Raw genomic sequence first — 17,147 nt, 5'->3', positions numbered from 1 at the left:
TTTGGTCACTCGATTACAGACCTAAAAGTTGCAATTCTTCAACAAAAAACCTTCAAAAACAGACTCCAATGAGAGACTGCTGAATTGGAATTAATTTGCAAACTGGATACAATTAACTTAGGCTTGAATAGAGACTGGGAGTGGATGGGTCATTACACAAAGTAAAACTATTCCCCCCCACCCCCCACTGTTCCTCAGACGTTCTTGTCAACTGCTGGAAATGGCCCACCTTGATTATCACTACAAAAGGTTTTCTCCCCCCCCCCCCCGCTCTCCTGCTGGTAATAGCTCACCTTAAGTGATCACTCTCATTACAGTGTGTATGGTAACACCCATTGTTTCATGTTCCCTTTGTATATAAATCTCCCAACTGTATTTTCCACTGAATGCATCCGATGAAGTGAGCTGTAGCTCGCGAAAGCTTATGCTCAAATAAATTTGTTAGTCTCTAAGGTGCCACAAGTACTCTTTTTCTTTCGCCTTGGATCTGAACATGATCATGAGGGACTATTCAAGTGACCTCAACAGACAAAGCTTTCTAGAAGGCATTGAAGTTTGAAATCTTACTTAAGTTTGGATCTGCGCAGAGAATACTTGTAGAAGAAAACGGGGTTTTTCAGTTTTACAGCAATACACTGCATGACCTTGCATGAAGTGGTGATTGCAAAAGACTGCACAGCTCCCTGAGTGTATGCATGTACTCAAAAATTCTTCATCAGAAGTAGTACATCTGTGCATTATATAATTCAGCTGAACATCATATTTTCCTCTAACGTGAGTCCCTACTGTTACTTCAGATTCTTCATCTCATCAAGGAGCACCACATTTCATCCTGAGTGATGGGTGAATGTGTGTACAGTGTCCTGGCAAATGGTACTGTTATATATAGCATATTATTGCGCCTAGCTATCCCATATAACCTTGTATATGGAACAAAGAAAAATGTCTCAGCAAATGATCTGGAGTCCTGTTCTTGTATACTTCCTGACCATTATTTTCTTTTAATACAATACACAGAATCTCTCTCTCACAAGGATTACACATTTGTCTTCAGATAGGAATATGAACAGCTGCTATGTAGTCCCTGAATGATTTATTGCAATTTAGTTATATCCTTAACTGGGGGAATAGTAAGATTACTTTGTGTCTTTTGTCTTATTTTGATGGCAGTTTTGTTTTTCAGATGAATAACTTCTCCTCCGTGTGAATATGAAAAATGTTGTATGTTAGTGGTTTATGATCATAGAAGCACACATTACAAATACACTTGGGTGAAATTTCCAACACCTAATGATCTGATATTTTCCATTGCATGAAAAATGTAGGTACATTCTTCAGGATAAATACAAATATACATAAGCAATAATAATAATTACCTTTGCCTGCAAATGTCTGGGTGTTTGTATTTTGTTTCTCTAGCAAACTATGGCATCCAAAGATCCTACTCTGAACTAGATTCAGGATCTGGTATAACTTCTAGGCGGGTGACCCCCAATTGTACATATCTGTTCACTTTTTCTGCAAGACCTCAGTTCACTTAATCTATTTTAATACCTTCAAACACTTAAATCTTCCTCTTGGGTAAATGGTTGTCTTTGTTACAAACTGTTAACTATGCTATCACTGTGCCCAACTGAGATCCTAACTTTGCTCATAACGGCAGTAGTCTGACCCCAAAATTTTCTTTTCCCTGTCACACAAAAGGAGTAAATGAGATTATCTTCAATAGCTTGACAGAAGAGCATCTGATTCCAGTATGCCTACATTTGTCTGTGTGAGAAAAAATATATCTGTGGGTCTGCCCATGTGCTAATCACATTCCACCTCAACTACTGCTCGGGCACACCTGAAGATATGGCCCTTCATACATACATATCTTAATGTTTCTGTTTCAGCATGCCTCTTACATTCTACTTTCCAGGTGCAGCTGGTCTTTAGGGGCTAACAGGGCAGACTGTTTAGTGTTACTGATATACTGTTAGGTACAGCACCACCTGCTGACACAGGAGACTCTCGGTGGGACTGGAGCTGTCTTCCAGTATTGAATGTTGCACTACCAATGGCTGCCACCTGACCCTGCAGTATATGGACTTCAGACAGCGTGATCAGGAGGTGACAGAGAGCAGAGAATAGAGGTTTCCGAGAAGCTATTTCAGTTCTGCTCTCTAAAGAAAGGGAATAGGTCTGTCTGCATATGCTCCCTGCTGACTCAAGCCCCTAAATCACATTCACTACATGGGCTACAAGTAACAGCATGAGAAGGCATAGAAAAGGCTTCTAAAAGAGATTTCAGATCAGATGCATATGCTTCTTGCTACCTCTGCTCCTGCTAGGACCAGCTCTAGGCACCAGCAAAGCAAGCATGTGATTGGGCGGCACAATTCCAGGGGCGGCATTCCGACCACCCCCCCGCGCCCACCCCACCCCCCTTTTTTTTTTACACTTGGGCAGTTGCGCTCTCGGAACTTGGGGTGGCAAATTTTTTGCTTGGGGCAGCAAAAAACCTAGAGCCGGCTTTGGCTCCTGCTTTGCTGTACACAACAAGTAGAAATGCAACAATAAAACAAAACACATTAATATACTTTGGGTGAGTTGTCTACTGTAGTGGCATGTTTTGTTCTATTTCTCCATGTTTAAAAAATTATAAAAGGGGTTTCTAGACAAGGCTGGGGTGTGTCAGAGCTATAGGGGGTGAGAGCGAAGAGTGTCTCTTGCACCTTGTGGAGGTGGATTGTAGGTAGGAAAGGGAAGAGTCTGAGCCTGGAAGGTTGTGTGTGTGTGTGTGTGTGTGTGTGTGGGTTTACCCTGAGAATTGGGGTGCTGGGTGAAAGGAAGTTCAGAGCTTAGCTGGTGGTTTTGATCTGTGGAAAAGTTAGGTTGTAAGAGGAGGTTTCTCAGCCTGGGAAGTTAGGCGTGGATGTCACAATGCATACATGTGCAGTGTGTTCTTGAGCAGGTGAGGGTTGGGTGGGAGGATGGATTGTTTTGGTAGGGTTGAGGGCAGGAGGAAATGAAGTCAATTAGTCATGAGAGTTTGGATAAATTGATGGTCTGTGTGTGTGGAGTAGAGCTAAGACTGGAGGGGCAAAGGTTGAGACTAGAAAAGGCAAAAGGGTCAGTGAGATGATGTTGTTCCCCTCCCTGCTTTCTACTGTAAAATGTCCCAGTTCTTCATTCTGAAAGAAGGGGGTAGGAAAGGGGACATGCCCCCTTTTCTTCCCACTTCTGCACCAACCTCCCTTATCCCACAAGATAATACTTCCCTGTAACCCTCGCTGACCCCCATGTCCCAGTTTGTCACTTAGAAAGTATGATTCTCCTATGAAAAACTGCTAACTGTAGTCCCACTAGTTATTCTGGGCACCAACTACCAATGCTAAATTTGATTTATTATTATTGGTAACTTGTGCAGCATCTAGACATACTCTGGGCCTTTAACAACAGAGCGCCTACTTAGGGGTATTCTCTCCTAAAGAATAGTTATACTAGTGAGTCTTTTTAAAAGTAATTTAATTTTTCTTTTTACATGTTATTTCTCCAATTCTTATGTTTACACTATACTGCAGTTTCTCTGTACAGCAATTTTAGTATATAAAACAGAAAACAATAGGATGGGGCCTGATTGTGCTAGATGCTCTACCAACACGTATGAACAAACAGTTCCAGACCAAAATGCTTAAACCTAGGAAAATAAGGCTCAAGGTCTGTTGCAGGACTTCACTCCTAATGAGTCTAGGAACCCCAGATGGCAGTCCTCTTCCTGTGCTACATGTCTTACAAGCCTTGCAGGAGGTGAGCTGCACTCCTGCACTTCTCAGGCATTTCAAATGGAAGCTACCTTCGCCATTTTTGCCAACTATTTGTGAAGGAAGGCCAGATTGAGCAGGTTGCACTCATTCCTGTTCCTGTTGTTTGCTTTTCTGAATCTCAAAAGGAACTCCCTACCATTGCCCTCCCCTCTATACTTTTAAAGGCAACAGCTTGGGATGACGCACAGGAAACCCATGGCAGAAAAGAAACACAAAGAAAACAGAACAGTGAATGGACAAATAAAGGTGGAAAATGGGAATAAAATAAACACTGCTGTGGACCTATATGGCTTCTTAGCAACAAATTAAGTTATATGGCTGTTTATATAGCTGTATAATTGTATTATACACTGAGACCTACCCATACCTCACGTATACGTCACGTCTGTGAAATCCACCCTTTTCACAGATCATATGGCACGATACTAGTGACATGCAGTATTACACAATATGTACCACTCATAACCACTCTAACCTGCCGCCATGCTTAAGAATAGTCCTATGTTTGATGTAACATTGTCACCAGCCTAGTGTATGCCAGTGAACCAAGACCAATGAATGCAGAAGAAACTTGTGATCTGTGGCAGATCTGAATGCTGCAGCATCTGAAAGAGAGAATCTAAAGAATGTGCCATTATGAACCTAAGTGTAAGGGTAAATGTGCCAATCTAAAGCAATGCTCCTTCTAGGCTGGCAAGTGAAGACAGTCAGCACATCTTTCCATATCTGGTGAAAGTAAATACAAGACAAGCTATAAAATAATTGTACCTATCCCTTGCAATATCTTCTTCTATTTTCAATTATATATTCAGCAAGCAATGCAGCTGTGTTCTTTGGAAAGGTGAACATAGCACATATTTGAAAATTCAGCTCTATCACTGAATCAATATGACATATCACACAGACATTTTTATTTATATCTACTGTTTAGATATAAGTTGTCATGGGATAAGAGGGAAGATCCTTTCATGGACTGAGAACTGGTTAAAAGACAGGGAACAAAGGGTAGGAATAAATGGTAAATTTTCAGAATGCAGATGGGTAACTAGTGATGTTCCCCAAGGGTCAGTCCTAATACCAATCCTATTCAACTTATTCATAAATGATCTGGAGAAAGGGGTAAACAGTGAGGTGGCAAAGTTTGCAGACGATACTAAACTGCTCAAGATAGTTAAGACCAAAGCAGACTGTGAAGAACTTCAAAAAGATCTCACAAAACTAAGTGATTGGGCAACAAAATGGCAAATGAAATTTAAGGTGGATAAAGTAATGCACATTGGAAAAAATAACCCCAACTATACATACAATATGATGGCGGCTAATTTAGCTACAACTAATCAGGAGAAAGATTTTGGAGTCATCGTGGATAGTTCTCTGAAGACGTCGATGCAATGTGCAGCGGCAGTCAAAAAAGCAAACAGGATGTTACGAATCATTAAAAAAGGGATAGAGAATAAGACAGAAAATCTTATTGCCCTTATATAAATCCATGGTACGCCCACATCTTGAATACTGCGTACGGATGTGGCCCCCCCATCTCAAAAATGATACACTAGCATTAGAAAAGGGCAACTAAAATGATTAGGGGTTTGGAATGGGTCCTATATGACAAGAGATTAAAGAAGTTAGGACTTTTCAGCTTGGAAAAGAGGAGACTAAGGGCAGATATGATAGAGGTATATAAAATCAAGAGTGGTGTGGAGAAAGTGAATAAGGACAAGTTACTTACTTGTTCCCATAATATAAGAACTAGGGGCAACCAAATGAAATTAAAGGGCAGCAGGTTTAAAACAAATAAAAGGAAGTTCTTCACACAGCGCACAGTCAACCTGTGGAACTCCTTGCCTGAGGAGGTTGTGAAAGCTAGGACTAGAACACGGTTTAAAAGAGAACTGGATAAATTCATGGAGGTTAAGTCCATTAATGGCTATTAGCCAGGATGGGTAAGGAAAGGTGTCCCTAGCCTCTGTTTGTCAGAGGGTTGAGATGTATGGCAGGAGAGAGATCACTTGATCATTACCTGTTAGATTCACTCCCTCTGGGGCACCTGGCATTGTCCACTGGGCTGGATGGACCTTTGATTGGACCCAGTATGGCCATTCTTATGTTCTTATACAGAAAGCAATATTACAAGTATTTTTCATATACCTTTTTGTTAAACATATTGTGAACAATACGGGTCCGCCTACACTGCAACTGAACACCTACAGCTGGTCTGTGTCGACTGACAGGGGCTTGCAGGGTTCAGGTTATCGGGCTGTAAAATGGGACTTTAAAATTGTGGCATATACACTCAGCCGCCGCAAGGGGGGAGAGGGAGATTCCAGATCCCCAGCTCCAGTCCGAGCCCAAAGGTCTACATCAAAATTTTACAACCCTGCAGCCCAAGCCCCATGAGCCTGAGTCTGCTGTCAGACATACCCATAATGTTTAATAGAAGTTTGTTGGAGCCCTAAACACCTTTTCTTAAACTAAAAACAGCATTCAGCATGGGCCCAGTCCCACTGAAGTCCTAATTCAAAATGTCATATGCTTGCCCACATTTTTCATGGCCTCACTCCCCAGCACATCTCTAACTATATAGCCTCCTCACTCAGTCATCCACTTAGCTCCGCTAGGCTTCTTCTCAACACAACTGGGGGTTTCTCTTTGACTTGGGCTATCTGTCAGGAAATCTCACCCTATGAGTTTACTTTTCCTGTTTACAACTCACATGAATTTATTTCTCTCTTTAGGATACAGTTGACTTTGTAAAATACTTTGTGATATCCTGAATGAATGGTGCTGTATAAAAAAATTATTGTATCATCTTCTTTGGCCCCATGGCATTTCTGGATTTGAAAATGTCAGAAAAAGAATCAGTCACGATTTTCTTGATACTGAAGGATAGCTAACTGCTTATCAGACACTGCTCCGTCTATCCGGTCAAAAAAACTTACTGTAAATACTTTGATATACAGTATACTCCAATTAATCTGAAACCCTATTCTCCAAATTCTTTCCTTGTCGCCCAGCATGATATACATGTCCTTTGCAGCATGTACCTCATGTATCTCACTCTGGGAGATAAGGAAAGGATACGGATACTGTGACGCTTTGGACAATACAGCAGAGACCCCTGGCCAGGACTGCAAGGAGGAAGAGCAGCCGCTGCTGGGGAGGCCACCCTGCTGCTGAATGGCTCCTGGCCGTGCAGGGATCCCTCTGCAGCCCAGCTGTCATTGAAATGAGTGGAGCCATGGCAGCAGAGCTGCAGAAGGTTTCTTGCACTGCCACAGGGTCAGTAACACCTGCCCACTGCAGGTGAAAGGAGGAACACTGCAGTCCTGGTGTAGCTACAGTCCCTAGCCAGGACTGAGAGGAGAAAGAGGGGGAAACCCCAACTTGGGGGAGCACACCCTGCTGCTAAATGGCTCCTGCCTTCTCAATTATTTGAACTCCTGATAATCCAAATAAAATCCATGTCCCCCATGCTATTCAGATAATCGGGAGTATACTGTACAGGGTTACTTACTTATTTGAGAAAATAATTTAAGGTCATCTTATGTGAATACCAGAGATTTGATAATGATGACAAGTTTTGACAGATTGGGAGGCTTCTGGTCTTGAAGTTTTGAACAGTGTGGAAATTTGACAAATCTATACTAACTGAAAAACTGTGTTCTGCTCAGTTTCTTATTTTCCTTACAGCTATTCCAGAATTACTGATCATTAGGATTTTTAAAAGGAGGCATATCACCAAAGAGGTGGAGCTAGAAATGGAGAATCCAATAGCTACTGCTTAAAGAAACAGAAGTCTTGAATTTTTAGCCTAGCCCCAGAAAACAGCCTTTAAAAATTCTGATGTGCCTTAGATTCCTAATTTTTAAAATAAACCCTTATAGTCTCTTTATATCTGTAGTTGGTCTTTTTTTAAAAAAATGAACAGTGAGGGGTAAAATCTGATCTCTTCCATTGTTGTCGGTAGTGCTGTAGCTATGTTGGTCCCAAGATATGAGACACACAGTAGGTGAGGTTATATGTTTTATTAGACCAACTTCTGTTGATGGAAGGGACAAGCTTTCAATCTTCACAGAGCTCTTCCTCAGGTCTGGAGAAAGTAACCCAAGCATCTGAACTAAATACAGGGCGGGACAGATTGTTAACAAAAGGGCTGCAGACATGCTGTAAGAAACCACTTAAAATGAAGTGGGCAATAGGGGTTAGCAGGCAGGCGGGTGTGTTGCAAATTGTTTTAATGAGTCCAAAAAAACCAGTGTCGGTGTTAAGTACATGGTTTTTAGTGTCCAGCAGACTTATGAATTTAAGTTCCCAGGCTCATCTTTTGAAGGTATTGTGCAGATTTCCTTTGAGAACGAGGACTCTTAATGCTTAAATATCTCCCCCACCATGTATTTAGCTCACATGCTCTTGTTACTTTCCCCAGGACAAAGGAAGAACTCTGTGAAGCTCAAAAGCTTGTCCTTTCCACCAACAAAAGTTGGTCCAATAAAAGATATTATCTCATGGATTTGTCAAGAACAAATGGTGTCAAACCAACCAGGTAGCTTTCTTTGACAGGGTAACAAGCCTTGTGGATAGGGAGGAAGCGGTAGATGTGGTATATCTTGACTTTGATATGGTCTCACATGACCTTCTCATAAGCAAACTAGAGAAATGCAACCTAGATGGAACTACTATAAGGTGGGTGCATAACTGGTTGGAAAACCATTCCCAGAGTAGTTAACAGTGGTTCACAGTCATGCTGGAAGGGCATAATGAGTGGGGTTCCACAGGGATCAGTTCTGGGTTTGGTTTGGTTCAATATCTTCATCAACGATTTAGATAATCGCATACAGAGTACACTTACGAAGTTTGTGGACCATACCAAGCCAGGACGGGTTACAAGTGCTTTGGAGGATAGAATTAGAATTCAAAATGATCTGGATAAACTGGAGAAATGGTCTAAAGTAAACAGGATGAAATTCAATACGGACAAATGTAAATTACTCCGCTCAAGAAGGAACCATCAGTTGCACACATACAAAATGGGAAATGACTGCCTTGGAAGGAGTACTGCAGAAAGAGATCTGGGACTCATAGTGGACCACAAGCTAATTATGAGTCAACAATGTAACGCTGGTGCAAAAAAAGTAATCATCATTCTGGGATGTATTAGCAGAAGTGTTGTAAGCAAGACATGAAAAGTAATTTTTCCGCTCTACTCTGCACTAATTAGGCCTCAACTGGAGTAGTGTGTCCAGTTGGGGGCACCACATTTCAGGAAAGATTTGGACAAATTGGAGAGAGTCCAGAGAAAAGGGACAAAAATGATTAAAGGTCTAGAAAATATGACCTATGAGGAAAAATTGAAAAAAAAAAAGGGTTTGTTTAGTCTGGAAAAGAGAAGACTGAGAGGGGCATGATAACAGTTTTCAAGTTCATAAAAGGTTGTTACAAGGGATAGGGAGAAAAATTGTTGTTCTTAACCACTGAGGATAGGACAAGAAGGAATGGGCTTAAATTGCAACGAGGGAGTTTTAGGTTGGACATTAGGGACTAAAGCATGATCATATGCTGAACTAAAGCAAAAGTTAGCCAAACTTCATGAAAGCAGCATTAGCCTGGGAATGGAGACATACTTGTTTATAATTTTCAGCACAGTGAACATCTGGTTCTTGCAGGGGGAACATCTGCCTTCCCTCTCTTCCCCCATAGAAACGATTTTTGGGAAAGCTTCCAGAGGGTTCCATACAGACATTTCCTTTCTTGAGGTTTTCTTAGGGAGGAGATGATTATGCCCCCCCTTTCCTTTGAAATGAATGATACACTTACTTGGAGAATTCTTTGGAACTTTCCATATTTCTTGTCCAATTTTATATATTTGCTAGATATCACCACTCCATTCATGTACTCTTTTTCTAATAAATCATTCAAAAATTTCTGAAGTTTGCTGTATGAAAACTGTGAATACATTTACTTGTGACTACTTGGTAAAGACATAGAACTGATGCTATGAAAATCATATAATGGAAGGAATGATCTTCCTTCCCAAAGGAAACAAATACACACCTTAAAAAAAACTGTGCCTTCTAGCAAGTGTGAAATAAGAAAATCTTCTCAACCCTACCAAACAGAATAAAGAAACAAAGCATTTAACAGCCTCTCAGTTTGTAATAAAAAAATAAGTTATTTATTGTTTCATGGTATAAGTACCCATGAAGAGAAACTTCTTTAAATTTAATGTGCTAACATAACTGGAAGACCAGATGAAGTATTTTAAATATATAAATATTTTGTTCAGCACTATTGCCAGTTGTATTATGGTTTGTCCTCTAGTGCAGCACACTTTGTTTGGATTTCTAGGGAAATTGCAGTCACTTATATTCTTCTGAGAAAAACTTCTAAAATAACACAGCTTATTTAAATATGTTTTGTGAGTTGTTTTGCAGAAGTGCTGAAATCTCTGTTCTTACTGGTCATTGAGAGAGAGAGAGAATCATAGAATTATAGGACTGGAAGGGACCTTGAGAGGTCATCTAGAGCTCCAATTACTCAGCACCTTTGGAAATTTGGAAACATTTAGGGGCCTACATTTAGAAGTCTCATTTTGAAAGTTTTGGCCTTAATTTGTATCTCCTTTTGTTTTTCAGAAGAAGGAAGACCACCATCACAAACTGATTCACTGAATATTAACTTTTCCCCTACGTCTAAGATGAAACTTTAAGCACCTGCTCTTAAACAAAGCTCTTAAACTGAAACAAAGGCCAAGGGAACTTTCACCAACTTTCACTGCTAAGGTAAAAATGCTAGTTTCCAAATGAAGAACACCTTTATAGTAAAAACTGAAGGGTGGTTTTTGTCAACTCTCTCCACTACCTGTTTTAATGCGTCCATTTCCATCACCAACCTTTCTAGGTTACTTTTATAGCCCCCATTACCATAGTACCTGAGTGCCTATGACAAAAGTCTTTGGCAAAATCCAAGGATTCTCTGGCAGAGGGTTATTGGCTGTACCCTACACCAATTAACATGTAAGCAACACCAGGAACAGTTTTAGCTACGGAAGAGAGACACACAAATAATTCTCTATGACGAGAAACTTCTCATTGTACAGTGATACAAAAAGAAGTATTCTGTGTTTCAAAATAAACAATTATTAGCGCCCCAAATCTTTTGTCCTATTCTATTAGCCATAAGTTACATTATGTGCATTACTTGAAGCTGGTGTGCCACTAGGCTGGTTAAACATACGGGAAAAATACACCAATGGCCTAGGAATGCAAACCCTGTAGTGGCTCACAGCCCACACATTCAGCTGTCAACAATGCAACTTCAACCCTGATGAAGCTTGGAAAGCCAAAGGGAGTTCACAAGACGTGAAACGTCATGAAAGACCCGACACAGAAGATCCCTGGCTTCGATCTCCCATGAAGCTTATGGGCAACCCTAAACCGTATCTGCGCAAACCATAGCAGATGTGGATACTTGCTGCACAAATGGAGAATTAAAGACTCTCCTGTGTGTGACTATCGTCGCCCAGAACAGACCATAGAACATATAACAACTCAATGCCCATTTCACAAATATGAAGGAGGCATCACACCAATACATGCAGCTACTCCTGTTGCAATTATGTGGCGTAATCATCTAAATATAACATGATTAGTTGTTGCCCTACATTTACATCAGCCATACAAAGATGAAGATCGCTTTGTTTAGGATTCATATAAGTACTCATTTGCTCATGAGAGGAGGAAATTCTTATTTCATCTCTTTTTAAACTATGGAAGATACAGGAATGATTCTGTAATGGTTGTAATAAATTCTGCTTTATGTCTAATAACCCTTTCCAGGATTAATGCTTTGTTAGTTAAGCCTTTTACTTCAGCCTCTAGAGAAGAATAAGGATTATTGGAATGTAATGGTCTATCCAAAAGACAATAAGAAAAATGCCAGTACAGTGTCTGTGCAATATGTCAACAGGTAATAAACTTTTGTAATGTACAAATTAATGGAAGCAATTCTACTTTCAAACAATTAATATGCTTTCATTGTCTTGGTAAGTGGTAATCTTAAACTATTCCATCCTCATTTGTTTTTGGATATTAGGCACCAAATGAAACAGAGCAATCACACCACAGCCTGCCTCATTATGAAGTATCACTTTAAAATATCCATTGCTCCCAAATGTTGGTTCAGAAATATTTTGATGGATGAAATCAGAAATATAAGCTTTGATATAATACAGTAATGAAAAAGTACATTGGCATGAATATAGTGGTTAAAAAACTATACATTAACAGCAAAAACCAACCAGGTCAATGAATTAGTTTGAAATTCATGAAATTCATAAAAAGAGTTACACGAAACTAGTACATTTAACAACAACAGAAAAGAAAGGCTAGACTGTGCTTTTTTCACTTATCCCTGAGTAAGGAGTGGCATTACAGCTGCATTGTCCCAGAAAAAGCATCAGAAGGGAATGAGACTCAGGGCTAGTCTACACTCACAATGCTGCAGCAGCACCATTGTAGCGCTTAGTGAAGACGCTACCTATGCCAACAGAAGAGCTTCTCCTGTTGGCTTAGGTACTCCATCTCCTTGAGAAGTGGTAGCTATGTCAATGGGAGAAGCTCTCCTGTCAACATAGCGCTGTCTACATCGGGTGTTCAGTCGGTATAACTGCATCGCTCAGGGATGTTTATTTTTCACACCCCTGAGCCAGGTAGTTATACTAACATAGGTTTGTTGTGTAGACAGAGCTAAGTGTCACAATTTGTCCTGACTCCCCTGCACGGTCAGGTTAAAGCTAGTCACTACAATGTAGATCTATATCCTTAAAGAGAAAAGGTATGCTTGAAAATATATTTCACCCCAAAAGATTTCTAATTAAAAGTTTACAAAGCTTTCATTTCCATTCATTTGAAACAAAAAGAAGAGAGAGAGAAGAAACAACATACAAAGTACCAGATTTTATACTCAAACTAATGTCATGTTATTGTTCCTTTCCTTTCCCTTCCTCGTCCTCACCTTTCTCCTTTTATAATTTTTTGTTTCTTTTTCCTTCCTTCCCTGTCTTGCTATGCAGAGCTTTGAATTTGCAGTGCAGTCATGGAGCTTTACAAAAACTAATAGCAATTTTTTTTAAAGTACATCAGAAGCAGGAAGCCTGCCAACAATCAATCAGTGGGGCCACTGCATGAATGAGGTGCTAAAGGAGCACTCAAGGAAGATAAGGCCATTGCAGAGAAGCTAAATGAGTTCTTTGCATCAGATGCATTCTTGCATCTTCTTCACCTCAGAGGAAGTGAGGAAGATTCTTGAGCCATTCTTTTTAGGTGACAAATGTGATAAAACTGTCCCAAACTGAAGTGCCAATAGAAGAGATTCTGGAACAAACTGATACATTAAACAGTAAAAAGTCACCAGGACCAGATGGTATTCACCCAAGAGTTCAGAAAGAACTCAAATATGATACTGCAAAACTACTAACAGTGCTATGCACCCTATCACTTAAATCAGCTTCTGTACCAGATGACTGGAGGATAGCTAATGTGACACCAGTTTTTTAAAAAGGCTCCAGAGGCAATCCTGGCAATTACAGCCTGGGTAAGCCTAAACAATCTATTAGAATTCTTTGAGGGAGTCACCAAATGTGTTCCAGGCTGATCTGGTGGTTAGAGTGTACCTTGACTTTCAGAAAGCCTTTCACAAGGTCCCTCACCAAAGGCTCTTATGCAAAGTAAGCAGTTATGGGTAGATCCTCTCATGCACCAGTAACTGGTTAAAAGACAGAAAACAAAGAGTATAAATAAATGGGCAGTTTTCACAATGGAGAACGGTAAATATTGGTGTCCTCCAGGGATATGTACTGGGACCAGTGTTGTTCATCATATTCCTAAGTGATCTGGAAAATGGGGTAAACAGAGAGGTGGCAAAATTTGAAGACAATACTAAATTACACAAAATTGTTTAGTCCAAAGCACACTGTGAAGTGTTACAAAGGGATCTCAAGCAACTGCGTGACTGGGCAACAAAATGGCAGATAAAATTCAATGCTGACAAATGCCAAGTAATGCACATTGGAAAATATAATCCCAACTATACATACAAAATGATGGGATCTCAATTAGCTGTTTCCACTCAAGAAAGATCTTGGACTCATTGTGAATAGTTCTCTGAAAACATCCGATCAATGTGCAGCAGCAGTTAAAAAAACCTAACAGAATGTTAGGAACTATTAGGAAAGGGTTAGATAAGAAGACATAAAATATTGTAATGCTACTATATAAATCCATGGTATGCCCACACCTTGAATCCTGTGTGCAGTTCTGGTTGCCCCACCTCAATAAAGATTTATTAGAATTGGAAAAGGTACCAAGAAGGGCAACAAAAATTATTAAAGGTATGGAACAGCTTCCATATGAGGACAGATTAAAAAGATTGGGACTTTTCAGCTTGGAAAAGAGACAACTAAGGGGAGAATATGATAGATGTCTATAAAATTATGAATAGCGTGGAGGAAGTTATTAAGAAATGTTATTCACTCCTTCGCATAACAGGAATCAGGGATTGCCCAATGAAATTAAGAGGCAGCCAGTTTAAAACAAACAATACCAAGTACTTCTTCATAGTCAATTGGTGGAACTCATTGCCAGGGGATGTTGTGAAGGCCAAAACTACAACTGGGTTCAAAAAAGAACTCAATAAGTTCATTGAGGATAGGTCCATCAATGGTTATTAGCCAAGATGGTCAGGGATGCAACCCCATACTCCAGGTGTCCCTAGCCTCTGACAGCCAGAAGCTGAGTGTGGACGAGAGGGGGATGGGATCACTTGATAATTGCCCTGTTCTGTTCATTTCCTCTGAAGCATCTGGCATTGACCACTATTGGAAGATAGGATATTTGGCTAGATGGACCATTTGTCTGACCCAAGATGGCTGTTCTTATGTTGTTTATATATTTACAAGTAACCAAAACCTATAGTATTATAGGAGAAATAGGGAGTTGGGACTAGCAGGTAAGAAAGGAAAATAGTCAATGAGAAGATCTTCATTTTAACCAATGGTTCAAAATGCAAGAGAGTTTGAGAAATCTTGATACACAATCCTTTTTCAAATTGTTTTGTATTTTTATTCTCAATTCGGCATCTTATCTTCTTAAAGAAATCACATGCAAAAAACCTTCTCTGCAGTAATTATTATTACACAAGAGTCAGGAAATGTTGATTTAGGCCCATAAAGCCGAGTCCTTGCAAGAATTTGTGGGGCATTTCTCCACCAAATTATTTCCTTGTACCATTTGTCCAGTTCTCTACTGCACATTTATGATTTCAGTGAGTTCATATTATCTGAGTAGGACAGGATAAAATTAAATCTTTTTAATAATATTTTCAAGGCTGTTGGCAAATTAGGCATTATGAAGTCACAAAACATATTAAACCTTCTGCTTCACTAAATCTCTCTTTCACAGCAGTCAATTAGCATGAACAAGTACCTCAAATAAGAGTATTTCCATTTTCCATAAAACCCTAGTCACTTATCTCCAACAAAAAATGCATATGGTCAACAGATTACAGAAAAAGGACTTGAATGGTTATCTTAGCAATGTGTTTCAAACTGCTGAGTTTTTAAAAACTTCCTAGATATTTTATTCTCATTTTAAATTTTTGAATAGACTGTACATTCAGATCTTTTTTACAAATAACTAGATCGCCTCTTCAATAAATCTGAAGGATATAGAGTTGATCTTGATTTAGAAGTAAAACTGGTTTATTAATGGGTAATAATAGGAAATCTAAATTATTTTGTAATAAAATATAAATAAATTACTAAGTATTTTACATACAGCCAGAAAAGTATGCTTTTTAAAAGATACCCTGGAGAGTCCTTTTTAGTAATGATACCAATGTTATTTTATTGAGACATTTATACATGGTATCTGTGGCATGGCTAATACATGAAATATGAACCAGTTGGCAAAATCCCCTCTTTTTTATCCGAAGACCTAATTACTGCTGCTTCTTCATTATGAAAGATGTCTGGTTTGACTGGAAAGCAACAGAACACAACCCTTCTTAGAAAGTGACTATAATATTAGCCTTTTTAAATTAAGACAGAAAACTGTGTTTGTAAACATAGGGGTGTATTGTTGCTTTTAAAAACATAATGAAAGGGTGTAGTTATTTTTAAAACCTTGACATGTTTGAGTAAAATGATCCCATTTCTAAATTAAACTACAATTTGGATTCTAGAAAATAATGCTTTAATCGTCTAGGTAAATACGAAAGACAGATGCTACTGTAACTAGATGAAGATCTTGCAATGAGTTATCCAACAGCTACCTAAGTCAAATTGTAAACGTAAAATAAAAAAAGTTAAAAGATGTTTCTCTTGCAATTGCCAAGCTTTCAAACAACTACAAAAGTAAAAGTATAAAAACTGCAGATGGGCAGAGGATATTTTACATAGAATGTTATTTTCAAATGTTTTCCTTGTTAACATTTTTTTCTGGTCTTTGTAGCACTTTGTATCTTCTAGATGTTTTGATTCCTCATGTCAAATCTGGTTTTCATGGTGTAAGAATCCTCTATATACATATCTTTTTTATTTCTCTCACTGTTTTCAGAAAACAGAACTACTTAAACTCAGTTATGCTCACAAATGCTTTGATCATAAAAATGTACAGGGTGAACAAGTAGCCAAATTTAATCTTATTCTCAATATTTTAACCACCCCCCTATTCCCTCTCTCACTTCTGTCTGTTTTCAGATAGAAATCCCCCTTCATCTTCTCGGGAGAAGGGGAGGAGCAGAAGGAACAACAGCTATTTCAAAGAGCAGTAATCCTCAAAAACCAGGGAACCATGGCTCCCTGGAAATGATAGTAGTAAAACATGGCAGTTTTGGGGAGGAACACACCATCTGCCCCCCAAAGGGAGAGGGTGGGAGAAGACTGGACAAGAGCAGCTGTGCCACCACCTCAATTCCCAATAAGCCAGGGTAGTTTGGTGAATATGGGAAGGAATATTTACCGCCTACCCTTGCAATGGGAGGAACAGAATTAGAAACATAAATAATAAGATATGGGATGTGGACCTGAGGCTGAAGAGGATCCTAACAGGAGCGGGAAAGAATCCATTCATTATCTTTCTTGTGGGAACAAATGATATGGCTAGATTCTCACTGGAACATATCAAGGGAGACTATCCCAGGATGGGGAAGATGCTAAAAGAAATTGAGGCTCAGGTGATCTTCAGTGGGATTCTGCCTGTTCCTAGAGAAGGGCAACAAAGGCATGTCAAGATTATGATGCTCAACAGATGGCTTAGGCAGTGGTGCTATAAGGAGGGCTTC

At 39.4% G+C, this 17,147-nt stretch overlaps 1 protein-coding gene across 16 annotated transcripts in view; it reads right to left on the bottom strand.

Annotated features, from left to right (window-relative positions):
• Nucleotides 1-17,147, bottom strand: part of FER (FER tyrosine kinase) — a 432,887-nt gene that overhangs the window by 135,220 nt on the left and 280,520 nt on the right. Inside the window, exon 17 of one of the 16 annotated variants that reach the window (XM_078852832.1) lies at nt 13,543-13,571. The exons of the other annotated variants lie outside the window; for them this stretch is intronic. Within the exon in view, the coding sequence (XP_078708958.1) occupies nt 13,558-13,571 (14 nt within the window). The 3' untranslated portion in view covers nt 13,543-13,557. Of the gene's footprint in view, nt 1-13,542; nt 13,572-17,147 lie in introns of those variants that run through there. 16 annotated transcript variants of the gene reach the window in all.

This window comes from Lepidochelys kempii, chromosome 5, assembly GCF_965140285.1.
Source record: "Lepidochelys kempii isolate rLepKem1 chromosome 5, rLepKem1.hap1, whole genome shotgun sequence".
Classification (NCBI taxonomy): Eukaryota; Metazoa; Chordata; order Testudines; family Cheloniidae; genus Lepidochelys; species Lepidochelys kempii.
Note: the sequence above shows the minus strand (reverse complement) of the source record. Positions and strands in the feature narration are given on the sequence as shown.